Here is an 18,003-nt window from a genome sequence, read left to right on the forward strand (position 1 = left end):
TACTTGCAGGCCTAGGTTAATAATTTAGGGCCTCTGCACTTCAGTTCCCCATCTATAATAAGGGCTACAATACATACAGTAACTAATTCCAAGGGTTATTGCTAATAATATTCTAAATAATGGACAATTAACTGCCTTGGAGCTAAAGCACCAAATAAATGCTAGTCATGGCTCAGTGTGCCTTATCATTTAATCTTACTCTGAAAGATATTTTAGGATACTGTACTAATCTATGATTTTGTCTACATTGTCATTTATGGTGTTATATGTAAAAGTCAATGAAGAATGGCTAACATTTAAAAGAAAAGACAATCAGATACTCCTACACACATCTTCAAAACTAGAAAAAGATTCACTGGTTTTTGTAAATGAGCTTCTGCCATCTTTCCTTTTACTCTTGAAATTATGTTTAAGTGTAGACTCTACTTAAAGTAATTTGTGGCTGGAATAGGCATAATGTTTTGATGTCTGCTTTGCTTCTAATTACATTTAAGCTCATTTTGACATTTAAGGACAATTACATTAATCAAGATTCAGTAAGACTTTTCACAGTGGTCTGAAATTTGACCAATAAACAGGCTTTTCCCCCTTCTTTTTTTTTTTTTTTATTTCTTTAAATGGAATGCTTGGCAACAAGCATATTTTAGAAATTACGAAAGCAAATAATATGGGTTCATTTCGGAAAAAAAGCAAAGAACTGTTTGGCTTTTCTTGCCAACATAAAAGGCAGTCACAGAATTAATTGAAACTGCCAGTTTCAGCTTTATTTCTTTCTAAACCACAAGGAATAAGGCACAGAATAATCATTTTACAGAGATTAACATTTTAAATATTTCACTTATTAACTACAAAGGTAACTGATTTCAATAGATCTCAAATTCTAAGAGTTCATATAGAGAGAGAAACATTTATGGCACCAAAAACTCTTAAGTCACTAATAGCTAACCTCTCCAGGTCAGGGCCCTACAACAAACTCAGTCAGTGTTCCATTGTGTTTTAAGATCCCAGTATGCATAATGACTAAGACAAAGCTCAGTACCTAATTTGCTTAGCTCCTTGTTTTCAGTCCACTTGCTATCGTTATAATTTTTGCTGTTTATTAAATGAATACACTGATGAGTTGACAGTACCAAAACACTATAAAGGCAATATAGCATATCTATTAGTAACAAAACATTCACTATAGCCTTTTTCTATAATGTTATAGGTAAATTTAGTCTGGGAAAATGGACTGAAAAGTAAATCATATAAAAACAGTTTCCAGTTCGCTGCCAGTACCAATCAATAATAGATCATAGAATAGCAGACACTTATAGCTAGAAGATATCTTAGGAATCATTTAGTTCAAAGATAAAATAAAATGATGCCATTAAAAACACCATCACACTTTCAAGATCATGTATCTAAAGAAACTATCTTCTTAAAAATATAAATGATTTATTCTATTTAATTTTTTGCTTTATAAAAATGGAATCACTGTATTTGACATAAAAAGTATTATCATAAAAAATACATAGGAATTCTAAAATTTTAACTAGTGTAATAAACATTGTTTTCTCTTGGGACAATTACTTTAAGACAGATTTTTGAAATTATTATGAAAAATATTATGTATAGTGCTTTAATGTTTACAGAGTACTCACACATATTTTATTTATTTTAATTCTCAAAATAGTCTTCAGAACGTGATGATATGATCACACATTTGAGAAAGATTGGTGTCATCTTCATCAAAGTTAGGTGTTTTATCTAGAGCCACTAAGCCAGTCAGCAATTTCATTCTAAACTCAACCTTGTGACGGCAGAACTGAAGGCTTGGTTCTTTAACTCTCCACCCTACAACTCAAAGAGAGTCATTCAACCTCAATCTCAAACAACCTCAATCTCCTACAGCTGTTTCTTTTAGGAAAGTCATCTCTTGAGAGTGAGAGTATAGATGAGGAGGCCAAAGTTAGAAGTTTTGAAAAGCATGTGGTTGTTATTGCATTCACCGAAGACAACAAAGAGGTTTGCCAGATGGCCTCCCTTTGGAGGCCATAGTGAAATGGAGCCCATTTCTCCGTAATGTAACTTTCTCCACAATGCAGCTGGATGGGTAGGTGCAGCCATGGAGAATTAGATTCACCTGGGAGTTGGCATTTTTCCTGAGAGTCTGGCAAATTGGACAGAGAAATGGAGTTTGAAGAACTGAGAAAAATGTAACTGAATTGATGGACCATGGGATACCATCTCAACCAGGGAAGGTGAGAAGAAGTACAGGAAGAACAGATTTGGGGAGTGGGGTGTGAAAGGTTTAAATGTGACATGCAATACTTTAGATTCCTGTTAGACATCCAAGTGGAGATGTGGAGTTGATTCTGGACATTTGTATGGGGCTAGACATACAAATGTGGGTATCATCAGTATATAGATGGTACTTAAAGGCAGTAGAGTGGATGAGATCGACTAGTTAATAAGTGCTGAGAGACAAGAAAGATCAGGAAATTGAAGAGAAACTAGCAAAGGCTGAGAAGGGTTAGCGATGAACTCTGTGGCTCTGTACTGCAGTGCTCAGGCCCTTTCAGTTACCCAAAGACCCTGGTTTTCTGCTTTTAGATATGTTTTCTCCTGTAACAGCTCATGTTCTCACATTCTCGTCTTGAGAGCTTTTACTCTCTACTCTGGTTCTTACCCTTTGTTTTGCTCCCACATACCCAAGGGATATGGTACTCACCAAGCTTATGATTTTCAAAGCCTTCCTTCTCCATTCAGTAAACATCACTTACGATATCTTTATTCAATGCATTTTCTTTCCCATGTAACTTTTGTACATTCAGTGATTTTGCTTCCTTAGAATATCAATGTGCTTATAACTCTGACTTTGTACTTAGTCCTCCATTGCTTCTACTCAACTACATAGCCAATCTCCATTATTCACCTCCAGATCCTATTGCTAACAATGCGATTTTTTTGTTGCAGCTTCTATTTTAAATTCGTTAGAAATGTTTTTGATTAATTTAGTGCTTCCCTGGTGGGATAGAGTTGCTTACTCCAGATCGCTTCATATGCAACTGACCCATTCTCAGGTTAACTACTCATCCTTGATTCAGTTAACAGCAGCCAAGCACCTGTGGTTTGGACAGGGTGTGACCTGTATATTGATATTTAATATGTGATCATGTCATTAGAAACAAAAAAGGAAAAGCACTTGTAAACAAATTTGTTTACTCCTATTTATATCTATAGGTTTGGACTTGAGAGGTAAAGTAGCAAAATACAGTGAAATTACAGAGAAAAATGTAGAAAATAGTGAAATCTGTCCCTAAAACCTAAAGAAATTAGTAAAACAATTCATTTGCAGCCTGTAAAAGTTTCACTAGCAATAACCACACAAGGAGGGCCCACAATTTCATATCACTATCTTTCAACAGTAGCTACCAGGAAAGAGAGGGAGAGAGGCCCAGTGAACAATCCATATCATGCCTTAAGTCTGTCTTCCTGAAAAAGAAATTGAGAAAAAATTAGACTAGAAAGACTAATCATGAAGCATGTAGTCATATCCCTCAATCCGAGGAAACTCAGGCTGCGAGGATTATGCAGAGTCCTAGAAAAAGACAATGGGAACTCCTCAGTATGGAAGTCACTTGTTCCAGCCCATTTTACTAGAGGCAAGATAAATTACTACATCTCACCATCTTTATTTTACAGCTGGGAAGAAAGCTTGAGAGTGAAAGCAAGATAATCATAATTTCTGAAAATTAATTATTTCCTGTAATAAACAAAAATTAGCATAATGAAAGTATGAAGAGAAAAGAAAAGCCATGAGGGGACAGGAGGCCTCAGGGAAGATGGAAAAGGAGAGCCCCAGTCATCCTCTTCCTAAACACTGAGGACCAAAACCAGCAGAATCAATCTGTCTTTGCCCTCAATGGCATGAGAATGATGTCTGAAGAGAAGCCAGTGAACTGGAGGAGGGGACACCTGGGACTGATTGGCTCTGGCAGCAGCCAAAATTTCCGGAAACTACATGAACTGAAGAAATGTCTGAAACCTGATATTTCAAGTATAACTTCCCATAGCCTCAGCTAATCCTCTTCTCTTCAAACTGAAATAAAAAAAAATAGAGACCCCAAGCAGAAGAAAAGAAAGCCTAGTTGACATATTAACACAGGACTCTAATTACTGGAAATGAGATCTTGAGTCATTTTCTGACATTACTGTGGAGAAAATAAAAGATGTAAATAAGAAAGTCAAAAATAAAGATTTTGATAAGTGTGGAGTAGGCCTAGAAAGTAATTAGTCCACATTAAAATAGGTAGTATGAAGACTCCAAGAAAAATATCTATGAGAGTAAAACTCAGATGGTTTCTGGATAACTGAAGGCTCCAAGAACATTTGTAGGAGAGTAGGTTGGAATTTATTCCAAACAATAGGTAAAATGTGTGAGAATATGGGAGCTATTCAAGGTGGAAGAAAGCATATATTTCTTTTCCCAATAAGACATGTGAAAATCAGAAAATAGCAGAAACCAAACAAAACTTAAAAATCGTATAAGAAAAGGATGGTTCAAATAAACTATTAAATTAAGCCAGATTCAAAGCAGTTAGTGGAAAATAAGAAAGAGGACTCCATTTAACCTTAAACATTTACTTTCTAGTACTATACATGTTGTAGTATTGGTATACTGCGGGAGAAATGTTATCTTAGAAAGATACAAGGCAAAACAGTGAACAATATTTTCATAATCAACATATCGACTATCAATCTGTTGATTATCAACATACTGACAAGCTTGGAAGACCCAACTGTGACTGAAAAACTAAAGGCGAATATTGTTGATCTTGAGGATATTAAGTGAATGCATGACCAAAGATGGAAGTGAGAGAAGAGGAAGGTAGTAGGATGAGCAGCAATGCTGACCCCTTCATCTTATACAGAGAGATGGGAAGTAATTCTGTTAGAGTTAGGTGGAACAAGAAATAGGAATTTATGTACAAAATGTGGGGGTGGTCAAGAGAAGTGGGAAGTGATGTTACCTGAACTAAATCTTCACATATTATAGCAGAAGTCTATGTCTAAAGTGGATAAGTCAAGGAATATTGAATAGGGGTATGGATAGCACCACCAGAAATGAAAACACAAATGGTTAAAAATGGTGGCGTCTGGGAAGTGGGACTGAGATATTTCGGCATATGGCTGTTGTTTACTATTCATTAAGAAACCCATCATCAGGTTTCTTTACTACGTAATATTTTAATTACGTCATATTGCCATGATTAAAATTTTAAAAACTAATCCAAAGAATGAGCTTAACAAGAAATGAGCAGAAACTATAAGAAGTCTTTGTTCGAAATCATAAAAAAAGACAATAATTGGAATGATATGCCTTTCTTCTAGATTGGAGGATAAACTGAGAACAGTATCAATTTTTTCTTAAATTATTGTGATCTCATTGTATAAAATAAGAGGATGTTTAGGAAAATTTAATATAAAAATAAATAATAGAATTCTGAGAACAAATAGTTATGAGGAGGGGCTAGTAACCTTACCAGTTATTAAAATGTACAATTTTATGCAATTTGGAAATGAAATTGATAGAAAAGAATAGAAAGTCTGGAGATATAACTGAAAGCATATGACCATTTAATATATAAAAGGGATATTTCAATTTAATAAAGAAAAGATAGATTTTTCAATTAAATTGTACTGAATTAACTAATCACCTAAAAAAAATAAGATTAGTTTCTCTCTTATTTCTTATACCAAAATAAATTCCAAATTTAAACTGATTTGAATAGTGATTTCTGGTTCAACATGTTAAACATAATGAAATAAAGAAAGAGTAAAACTCTGCATAAAAGTATGGGTACATTTTTTTCTAATCTTACAGTGAGAAAAGTCTTTTTAAACAAAATAAAAACATCTTAAATAAAAGGAATGGCAAATTAGGTCACTTAGAAATTTAAAATATGTGTTTGCAAAAATACTTTAAATGGATAAGAAAAAAATACATTAAATACAATGGAATATTACTCAGCCATTTAAAAAAATGAAATCCTACCATTTGCAATGACATGAATGGACCTAGAGGTTATTGTGCTGAGTGAAATAAGTCAGTCAGAGAAAGATAAATACCATGTGATTTCACTTATATGCAGAATTTAAGAAACAAAAAGAACAAACTAATCGAAAACAGACTCACAAATATAGAGGACAGTCTGGTGACCACCAGAGGGAAGGGGGGTTGAAGGGTTGAGAGAACAAGACGAAAGGTTAAAGAAGTACAAATTAGTAGTTGATAGATCGTCACAGGGGTGGGGAGAACAGCATAGGGAATGCAGTTAGCATTAATGTAATGGCTAGGTGGAGAAGCAGAGGAGAGAAAGAACGATGAGGGGATCAATTTATAAACTACATAAACGTCTAACCAATGTACTGTATACTTGAAACTAATAATAAAATAAAATTTAAACATATATATGTATATGACAGATACAAGATTAGTTTTCTCAATTTATAAAGAGGGGAAAAGTTCACAGGATAGGAAAATGTCATAACAAAGGAAAAAGTAGTTAAAAAAAAAAAAAACAGCTTCCTCTAGGCCTTTGTTTTTCGCTTTCTTCTCCACCATTTAGATCCTACTCATTGTCATCATGAAAGTCAACTTCTATCATTTTCCCAAGCCTGTCTTGACTTACCTAAGAGGAATACCTCAGTCCTTCTAAAGCTTCTTGGTGGCTTTACTATATTTCTCTTATATGCCATATTTTTCATATTTTCTCTTCTTAGAGCTTGTCATGTTCATTTTTTTTCTTCCACTCTTGATTATAAATTTCTTAAGAAAACAAACTGTGTCTTCCTCATCTCAATCCTCAACACTTCCAACCTTCAGTAACACTAATAATCCTGTTTGAATAAATAAACTAAGCAGATTCTTCAAGTAACACAGATCTTGCAGATAATATAAGTCAGAAAGTGTCCTTGATTCACAACCTCAAACTATCACTTGGGTTTAAATTTCTGGATAAAATCTCAGCAAAACTGATAAGGCACCCTTCATGCAGGACATAAATCAATTTTCAGCCTATAATAGAAGTATTTCATGGCACTATCTTCCATTGGTAAGCAGCTATAAACACACCAGTCACATTGTAACAGAAAGTTTTGCTCTCAAATATAATTCACAGCATTTCACAATATGAACTTTCAGGAGGCTAAGCTCTGCAGATATGAGATTTTTTTTTTTTTCTTCTGAGACTCCGAAAAGAGTAGAAGATAACCCTAATGTTCTTGCCCACACTGCTTATCTCACAGCAACAGGTTACAGTCCCATAGCACCTCATTCCTGAGTGTTTAGTGAATGCATAATAGCTTGAGTGTTCATGAAAGCTAATGCAGTAGATGAAAACAAATTAAATTGGTTTGTGCCCAAGGCAGCTGAAAGGTACACCTGAATTTTTAGTTTTTAAGTACCAAAAATAAATCTATTGGGCTTAATCACAAGCTTTTTTGTTACTTTTGGAGAAAGAAATTCATGTCCAGTGAAATTCCTTTTATACTGGTAGGTGTTTTGACTCTTTCCATATTGTTGTTGAGCCTTTAGGATGCACACAGTTTCACATTGGTGACATCTCCATTGAAGAAAATATAGCAGTCTCTGTGTGTGTGTGTGTGTGTGTGTGTGTGTGTTTTATGTGAGTCATCTTTGGAACTTTTGTTCCTTGCCTTTGGAGGTAATAAATATTCAACAGAAAAAAAAAATACAGGGAAAAAATAATTGCCCTCAATGATAGGTCCTGGCACACCTACGAAGTTAAATGATGTGTTGAAAATTCTCTGAAGCATTTTCATGATGAGTTAAAGCTAATATTTTCTTAAGCACCCTGGCAAGGGAAGTATTATTTTGTCCTTGGTGATGCTGAGTTCAAGTGTCAATAGCAATGTATTTCATACTTTTATAAACACTTTGTAGGATAATGAGATTATAGAAAAATTAACTCAAGAAGGAATAGTAGATTCAAGACTTCACTGAACACAGGAAGCAATACTTGGAGAAGTACTTACTTTAGAGTCATAATGCCTGAGTAATACTTCTATTTATACCACAAATTAATAGAGTGATTTGGGGCTAATCACCTATCATCCTTAAGCCTCATATTCCTTGTCTTCAAAAGGAAAGAGTCAGATTAGATTATCTTTCAGATCCCTTTTGGTTCTAAGATCCTAATCAGTGTAACAGAGCTTTTATCTTGGGCTCAGTCCATCTTTGTATTGTACTGGACTTTATTTCTTAAAATCCCAATACCTGAGAATTCAATTTAATGTACTAAGACCTGAAGACATTTTTTAAAAGTTGCTAGATTCCAATTGTCAATTTCCCCTAGACAGCGTCGTAAATTCTCATTAAGGAACATTTATTGACCACTAAGGTATATAGAATACATAAGTCAGAGAGGCATATATAATCTTATAATTAATAAGAAAAACATGTAAGAATAGAACTAACCAAAGATCTTTGCCGAGCTTGGCTGGCTTTTGTTGGAATGCTCTATATTTTTTAGTTTTGGCTTCATCCATGGTCTTGACTCTGTGCCTTGAAAATAAAAGAATTATGAAAAATGTATTTGTCTTTATTAAGTTGCTCAGCATGGCAATATCATCTAAAAATATTTATTTTTTAATGAGTCTAATGTTTTCAATATAATAAATTTGATAGATGAGTACTATATAAGTAAAATTAAGGTTATTATTATCATATGCCTTTAGACAATTAAATGTCATTCATTATAAAAATAAGTTGTGCTTAGCAGGAAAAAAGTACAGTAATCTGTTGGAAATGTTAAATAGTTAGCTTACTTAGAGGCGGAAGAAAAAGGCAAATAAGCAAAGGTCCTGAATTTTTTTTCTAATTTGCTCAAAAATATTTACTACTGACAAGGCTAATTTTAATTCAGAGCAATTATTTTCATTTTCCATACTGAATAGTCAAATATCAGGCTTTTAAGATCTTTAGTTCTCAGCTCTTTCACGTCTGTTGAATTAAGGCTGTTCTTCCCTAATCAATCGGATAAAAATCAATAATATTGAAATCCAAGTCCTCAAAACCATGTACTAATTTTAAATTGCATGTAAGCCTTAAGCTAGTGTTTAATGCCTTCATCATTTTCCTCTGTAGGCATTTATGTCCATGTTCCAGATCCTTACCCAGGAAGGATGGGTAGACGTAATGGACCAAACTCTAAATGCTGTGGGACACATGTGGGCACCTGTGGTTGCCATCTACTTCATTCTTTATCATCTCTTTGCCACTCTGGTGAGTTTAGCACTTTTTTTCAATTATATCTCAGAATTCATAATGGGATGAGCATCAGCAGATTTTTGGCCTATTTGCAATTCCAGAATGAAGGTCACAGTACCAATGTAGAGTAGTCTGGTTAGATGAGGTTGCTTCCTTCTAAATTTATATGAATCAAAGAACTCCTCGAAGAACTAGATTTCAGATAAGAGTAAAACGTTGTCTTCCTAAGGTACGGATGTGTTTGCATGAGGGTAAAACAAGACAAAACAAAATAGAAATCTCACATTTGCATACTGATTTAACTATCTGTAGGCATTCACACCCTAGATGATCTAAGGATCAAACCAGACGACATTATTTTTTTAATCAGGTAGAGACGCCGTCTTCAGTTTTGCTTTATCCTCTTCTCGTCTGTATTTAAACTGAAGATAGAAGATGGAGACCTCAGAGTGCAGTCAATTAATTAGAAATCAGCTCAGTGTTTTTGTGCTATGTGTGACTGAAAGAAACACATGGGGGCGGGGAATAATAAAACACATAGCTGCAAGTATTGTAAAAGCACGATAAAAACTGAAAAATTGACAGTCACACGGACTTTTCAATGTATTTCTATTAAAAAGAAAGGAAAAAAAACATGAAATGTAGCCTGTGACATCATAAGGGATGTAATTCTCCGATTTTTCTAATGTCAAATGTGCATCTCTATGTAATAAATTTGTGCACATTTAAGAAGCAAACTTAAGCTCTACTCTTATGTTAAAAGTTCCAAGTTAAGGACCCAAAATATTACCCTTTATTGGGAACACATGAAATAAAAACAACTGCTACTCTTATTGAGAGGCAAAATGTTTTATAGTTTTATTCCTAATATTAGGAACAACTGAGTTAGGTGATATTCTCACTTTACAGATGATGAAACTGAGACTCAGAGGAGTTGAGTAATTTGCCCAAAGTCATATAGAGTGTGACAATGTCATCCAGAACGTTCCCAGGTCTGCCTGGTCTCAAAGCCTGTGGTCTTGCAAATGCTTATGGCTGCTTCCCTAGACTATGAAGCTTACTGTTACTGAAAATGTCTACATCAAATCAAACCCCTGTGCAAGGGTCACTAAAATAAAACAAATTACATTTGAGCTCTAATGTTCCTTCCGATTCTAAATATTTATGAATCAAATAAGTACTTGAGAAACTAGATGTTAAATTAGAGGTTGCATTTGCTTTAGGCAAAAGCCTTCAAAACTAAGACATGTTCATCAAAAAGGATATTGAGATACATTGTTTCATGGTGTAAAGTCTTGGGTTCAAATGATAAAATCACAAAGAAATAGTTTTGGCATTTTTTATATGGGTGACTAAAAATATTCATAAAAGGAAAGAACATGGAGTAGTGGGAATGGAGGCGTGGCTTCCAGAGCCAAATCTGACTATGCTGGTGTTTACAGGACACTTGGCCCTGAGGTCTTTGCATCCTCCCTTCTGGAACCTTTAAATCTGTGTTTGTCATTCATTCATTCATCATTCATTCACTCACTAACTCACTCATGAATTTAACTAATGTTTATTAGGCACCTACTCTGTGTTTAAGTTCCTTTAAAAACTATGGAATAGCTTGGAGAATATTGATCATGGGTTAAATGCAGGATAGATATGATTGAAATCATGGATGTATGGGAATAATCTAATTGTTTTTCTATTAAAAACAATGTAATTGTTCACTATCCTCATTGCAGATTTTTTATGCTTGGATATAGCCTTGATCCTTAAGTTGGAGATTCACATGTTATGAAAGCAGAAAGAAAAACTATCTAGCCTAGTAAATTATTTAGCAACATGATTTTTTTTCAAGTGAACTTCTACAGGGATTGCTGATTTAGTGAACTAGTATTTAAATCTGGTACACAGACTTCTCGGGCAGTCTAAACTTTCCTTGTTGGACTAAAAACATGGCAATGATTGTGGAACACCAGAGAATGTCCAGGGATTCCTGAGGTTCACCTGAGTGAGCCCTTAGGAATCCACAGAGCGCAACTTGAAAACCTATATCTAATTTCATCCCTTCATACTACTGATTTAAGTATATGCTCAAAATACTTAGGATAATTTTTATTGTGATTTTCAAAAAGTAGTTTTTAGAATTTGAGAATTGAAATGTCAATGAGAGCAATCTGGTAAATATGGTAGAGTACAAGAGTGTGGACTTGGAGTTCGAAATCCAGATTCAGGTTGTAGCTCCAATGGCCACTAGATGTGTGACTTTGGAATAACTAGACAACTTCCCTGATGCCTACATCTGAAATTGAGGATAATAATGCCCCACACCTAGTGCCCATGTTTGCCTTCTCCGTGCGAATTGAGCTTGTATGTTTGAGGGCATGTTTAGCCATGAAATAAGAATGATCATAGCTATCACCAACACCGAGTTCCTTTAAGTTTAAGTAAGATGGTGTGTGCATTTAAAGCTGTATATTAATAAATGCTAAATGTTATGTTAGTTCAGATGTTTTTTAATTTATGGGTGTAAAGTATTATTGATCAGTTCGAAGTATCATTCATGATTCTTCTTGGATCAAGTTCCTCTCCCCCTTCTTCTCCTTTCTCTACACCTCTTCTCCAGACCGTGACTGACGAATTTGATATGAATCCATCTTCCAGTTTTAATCATATTTCACTAAATTTAACATACTCCCAACTATAATGACTCTTATTTTGTGTAACATTAACAACAACAACAACAAAAAACCAACAACTATACACATAGATGATAAGGTGCATCTCAATTTCAGAGTTGTTAAAATGTGAAAGTAAATGTACATGTTAAAATCAATGCGATATAGTAGTTTCCCATACACATATATGTATCTATTAAAAATATATAGTGTTTTAATTTAAGGCGATCATCTACAAACACTTTATGCCATTAATTTTTAACATTAATCTTAATTTTTTGGTTTGAGAAGCACTGCTCCAGTGCAGATGACCATCCCTGGGACGCATGTCTGGAATGTACTTTTCTCTCATTTTTATGACCTCACACCACGCTGAGGCCAACTTATATTTGATCATGTGTTTCCCTTTTTACAAATCAATAGTTGCAGCAATTTTCAGAATAAATGGTATCAGACTCTACATATATGCTCAGTTGTTTTTCACCAAATATTGTTTTGAAATATTTTTATCTTAATATACACATAAAACTCATTAGGTCATTAGTATACATAATCATGAATCTATGAAATATGACTGAATATGCCATATTTGTTTATCAGTTCCTTTTCTAGTGGATATTTAGGTTGTTTTCCAATGTTTTACTCTTAAAATGTTACAACTAATATGTTTGTACATTGTGTCCGCTTGTGTGAGAGTTTCTCTAGGATGTATCCAGGAGCCTAGATACTGGTCAAATGTAGCACCTACATTCCTGATCTAGTCCACAGGCTTTATTTACATAGCTTGTGAGCTAGGGCTGGTTTGTGCATTTTTAAATGATTGTGTAAGATGTTGCCTCTTGGCCCTCAAAACCTAAAATATTTACCATCTGAACCTTTCATTTATGGGCTGCTGCTCTGCAGGCCAGCAGCACTAATTTACCCTCCCAAGTACAGTGGTTGAGAATCTCTGTGTTCTTACAGTCTTATCTATGGTTGATATTGTTATACTTTTAAGATTTTAACAATATTATGAGTTGAATGGTGGTATCACTTTGCCTTAACTTGCATTTTTGCATTTTCATAATTATTAATAAATTAGGGAGTACTTCTTTATATGTTTATTGGCCATCTTCTTTGTGACTCGCCCGATCATATGCTTTACCTATTTTTCTAAAGTCTAGTTTGTCTTTTTAAAATTCATTTGTTAAAGTGATACATATATTCTAGATATTAACCCCTTGACTACTACATAAACGTCTTCTCTTAGGCAGTATTTTGTTATTCAATTTGCCTGTGATATCTTGTCACATTATATTTTGACATGGTCAAAACTATCAGTTTTTCACTTATATGGTCAATATTTATTTTGGACTCATGCATAGAAATTCTTTCTCACCCTGAAGTAATAAAAATATTCTCTATCTTCTAATTGTTTTAAATTTTTGCCTTACATCATCTCAATTTACTGTTCATATATGCTATGAGTTAGATAGAATACACTGTTTAAATAAAACTCAAACTGATTTTTCTCAATCACATTTATGTGAAATTTTTAAAACTTTGAGATATTTAGTTGATTTTTCTGATATGAGACCTAAAGCAAAAAAAGGTCAACTATTCAGATTTTTAAATTTATACATTTCTTTAATGAGAACTAATTAATCCAGTTAAGGAGAACGCTCCTTAAAACTGAGAGTGTTACTTCTCTTCTACTCAAAATATCTGGAGACTGAAGTCACTTCCCCAGATCACTGGAGATTTTACTTAAAGCATGATCAGCAATTGTTTTTCTTTTCTTGTTTATCCTCAGACTGACCGTCACTATAATGGGCTCTATTAAGTTAGCTCAATTTAATTCAGCACCATTTTACTGAATCTCAACTACTATGCGTAAAGTACTAACCTACATCCCGACCAGAGTGGGGAGGAGCTTAATCTCTGTCCTACAATTAGACAGAAATAGGACTAGAAAACACAAACAAACAAAGCAACAAACATATAAAACCTGTGATTCAAGGCCCAATGGTACAACTGTTAAAAGAGCTATGAGTGTATGCTATCACTTGCTATGTGATCAGCGCACCCGTAATAAACATCTGCTTCCCAGTCTTTGCAGCCCGATCATATTTGAAATAGTATTTAAAATATTGGCAGTAAAGCAAGCCAGAGATAGTTTGTGGACCAACTTATAAATATGTGCGTGGAAGTAATAAGCTTGTTAAAAAAAAACGGAACATTTATAAGTTAAACAAGCTTATTCCATAAGCTTGTTTTTAGACTTGAACTTACCTTAAAATGAGCATTTTTGTTAAATTATATGTTTCTTTTTATAAAATACTACAAAGCATTTTCACCTAAATGGAAAAAAAAGTCCCCATAAATATACAAACTCTGATTGTTTTTTTATCCATGCTGGCCAGTGGTGCCACACAACCTGGTGAGTTCCTGATTTAGTCTTCTCACGGACAGGCATGTGCCAAGTAGCAAGAAAAAAGAAAAGAAAAATGTTTCATTGCAGTTTGTTCTGTAATAAAATAAAAAAAAAAAAAAAAAAAAAAAGGCAGGCCCCCCGAGGGCACCAATTTGTTCAGCTCACAATGAAAATCAAGTTTAAGTGTACAGCAAATGCATATTCATAACCATTATCTATTATCACTTTAAAATATCCTTCTCACTGACAGGTATGTGTTCTGTATTTCTGTCCTGACTGATTGCAATTTGCGGAATGCTTGCGAAATTCATCTTTTCCCCCATTTTTGCCAATGAGTTGGGGGTTAAGGACTGTGAAAGATTTAACCAGTTGAAAGATTTTATTTTTTCTGTGTTTTTCCTTTTGTTATTATTTCAAAAGAAAGCCCGGTGACATGAATACTGAAAAAGAGAAAATGTAATTAAGTGTTCATTGTGGATAATCTTTTTGTTACCTTTGAAGTACTTAAATTAACACAGCAATCTCTTGATTTTACTTCTGTAGTGACAGCTTTCTGAGAATAGTCATATTTTGCTTACAAAAATGGGCATTCCAAAGTGTAAATTAAATAATTCGATTTTATAGAATTCATTTAAAGTGCATCTGTGTGACTATTTCCCATTTTACATTGCTCTGATTACATTTGACTTTTTGTTGACCTATATAAAAATGAGATTGTTTACAACTACAGCTTGCAAGGAGGCTTAGGATAGTGTGACTATAAATGGTTAGAAGTAAAAGAAAAACACAAGATTGTGGGGTGTTGACCAGAGTCTTGCTGTGCTTCTATTGTATACTTGGAAATAATTTTTTTAAAATAGAAATTATTAATAAAGTTTTTAGTAGAGAAAGAAATAAGATTAAAGTTGATATTTCAGCTAGAGGGTTATCTTTAAGCTTTATAAAAAAGGAAAATAGTAAAAGTAAACTTTAGAAAAGAAATGAAAATGAAAAGGGAAAGATGTGTAAGGTGAGGGTGTGACTATATGCAGAGTTAGAGAATGCAAATGATATGCAGGTATGGAGACAGAAATTATCAAGCAAGGAAACCCATTCTAAAATGGTAAGGCCACCTTCTTATAAAAACAAACCATAACTTTCAGCAATGTTAATCATGATAACCTATAAGTAAGTTGTAGAGAATGAGAACCCTACTGTGTTGTAAAGAATGGTCATTTCACAACAGAATTGGAGGAAATGATGTTACTGAGGAATATAATTGCTTCTGTAGTTCACTGAATTTTGCTGAAATATATTGTGAGTAAAGGAAAGAAAATAAGTTTTAACTGCCTGTCATTAAATGTATAAAACTTAAAATATGGTGAGTACCTAGTGAACCCTTGGCTCAAGTGAATCTGGCTTTTTCAGGACCACATAAGGGGAGGGAGGAATAGTTAGTCATAAAGATTTATAGTAGCTGAACACCTATTATTGAACCTTGAAAAGGATGCTTTGAAGTCCACTAACTAGAAGGTCAACATTCCACCAATATGTTGCTATGTAATTCATAAAATCCTAAGGAGACTTGCCAGGCTTCCAGAGACCTGGTATGTGGCATTTTCCACACTGAATGCATTGTCAATGCTAAAAATATCTTGAGAATGGGCATTATAACCTGAGGAAAATAAAAAATTAGATACCTGGAAATTTTTAATAGTTATTCTCCACTTTTTTATTGACATCGGCGATTCATAATGTTTCAACATTGATCATAAAATAAGGAAGTGAATATATTACATCAGTTGTATATTACATGATATAACATACTGATGTTGCATATTCATATAATGGAATGTTATAAACCTGTTAAAAGTGGCAAGTAGCCAATGCATGAAAATATATATGAATTTCTTTTTTTAAAACATTACACGAATGAAATACTACTGTGTTGAAAGTATATACCACACATGCTTTTAAAAAGCTCAAGAGGAAATAAAGGAATATATCATTAATCTTTATTCTCCTGAAATTACATCATTAAAAAAATAGTGATATAGTATTCCATGCCATATTATAAATTTAAATATTATATAAATCTAAATATTAAAAAATAAAGCAGAGTAGGTTGGTTGCATAATTTAGAACTGGCAAAGTATAAAAGTTAAGTGTTTCATGCAAATGATGAAGCTCTTTGATTCAAAATGGCAAGTCCCTGTAAAAATTCTTTATTATCATAATAACATTTTAATATAAATCTGTGAATCACATTTAATGACTATGGGAAATCTTTTGGCACAGCACATGTGGCACTTGGAGTAGGTAAACATTGACTGAAAATAAGATTCAGACATCAGTGTAATGGGTTCAAATTATTAATGAGCCTTACCTCAGCTTTCTATAATAACAGAACAAACAAATGAAAAAAAAACAAAACAAAACAAAACACAGAGAATTAAGGAATGTTCTTGCTTTCAGGGAAAAGATTTGTCCCCCACGCCCATGACTTTCAAGGCCATGTATTGGAAAGTGGCGGACACCCAAGTCAGCCTGTGCCCTCAGTCCAATTCCACACAGCACTGGGTTTGTGGGAAAATGATATGTCTCATTGACAGTGTAAATTAAAAATGATGGAAATCAAGCTGCTACCCTCCCTTCATTTCAATTTCTTTATCACAGTGGTTATTGCCAACTTATTAGAGTCTGAGAAAAGAACTACAAAGTAATTCTCACCTCTTCATGATAAGCTACAGACCAACCCTGCCTCTCCTGCATCTTTTATTTCCATTCCAAAGAGATGGTCAAAACCAGACTTTAGTCACCTCAGTGCCCTACACTTAGGAACATGGAGACAAAGATCAAGCTAAAAGTCCATGTCCAAACAGTTTCAGGAGGAAACTCAAGATCCACATATATTTTTAAATACAGTTTCTGTTTTTGTCATCATGTTGTCCTGTTAACTTAGCAGTGATGCCTAAACATTCAAAGGTATTTGAATGAACTTCGGTTTGACATGATTTAAAAAGTTTAAACTTCCCCTTATATTATTCTTAGATTTGTTGCCAAAACCCCTCCCAAGGGTTTATCTTAATTCTGTAAGCCCAGGGCGTTCTAACCGCAAAGCCCCTTCAGCATTTTTCCTAATAAAGCCAAAGCTTTTCCATTTTGAGCCTTTACTCCTCTTTACTATGAAAATCAATTTTTTATCTGCATGAAAAGGAAAAAATGCAGCTGGCATCCTACATCTATCTGTCATTCTGCTGTGAGGGTAAATTTTTTTCTCTTTTCTCTAAGAAAAATATATAAAATGTACTTTTTTAAAAAAGTTAACAAAATGTTATATATTTAATAACCTTTTATCAAACTTCACTTTACACTATCTAGTTACCTTTTCAATTATCTAGTTCAAAATAACTACATGCATTTAAAAAACATCTGAAAGGAAAAATTTAACAGAGAAGAAATTAATGTCATTACTTTATGGTTATTACAACCTCCTTTGGTGGAACTTGGGCTAACTGCCCACTCCCATCTAACCTCTCCAGCCTCCCCGTCTTCTCCCTGGCAGCTATGCTCTGGCTGTACTTAACTGCTCACCAAGTCCCTCATTAGCTGCATGCTTTTAAAGTTCTGTCTTCACTCATGCCATCTAGGAAGATTTTTCTGACAAT

At 33.9% G+C, this 18,003-nt stretch overlaps 1 protein-coding gene across 3 annotated transcripts in view; it reads left to right on the top strand.

Moving 5' to 3' along the window:
• Window positions 1-18,003, top strand: part of NALCN (sodium leak channel, non-selective) — a 263,458-nt gene that overhangs the window by 137,536 nt on the left and 107,919 nt on the right. For all 3 annotated transcript variants that reach the window (XM_025045009.1, XM_006909384.3, XM_025045008.1), the window contains exon 13: window positions 9,155-9,292. In XM_025045009.1, coding sequence (XP_024900777.1) covers window positions 9,155-9,292 — 138 coding nt within the window. The remainder of the gene's footprint in view (window positions 1-9,154; window positions 9,293-18,003) is intronic.

This window comes from Pteropus alecto, unplaced genomic scaffold, assembly GCF_000325575.1.
Source record: "Pteropus alecto unplaced genomic scaffold, ASM32557v1 scaffold13, whole genome shotgun sequence".
In the NCBI taxonomy this organism is placed as follows: Eukaryota; Metazoa; Chordata; class Mammalia; order Chiroptera; family Pteropodidae; genus Pteropus; species Pteropus alecto.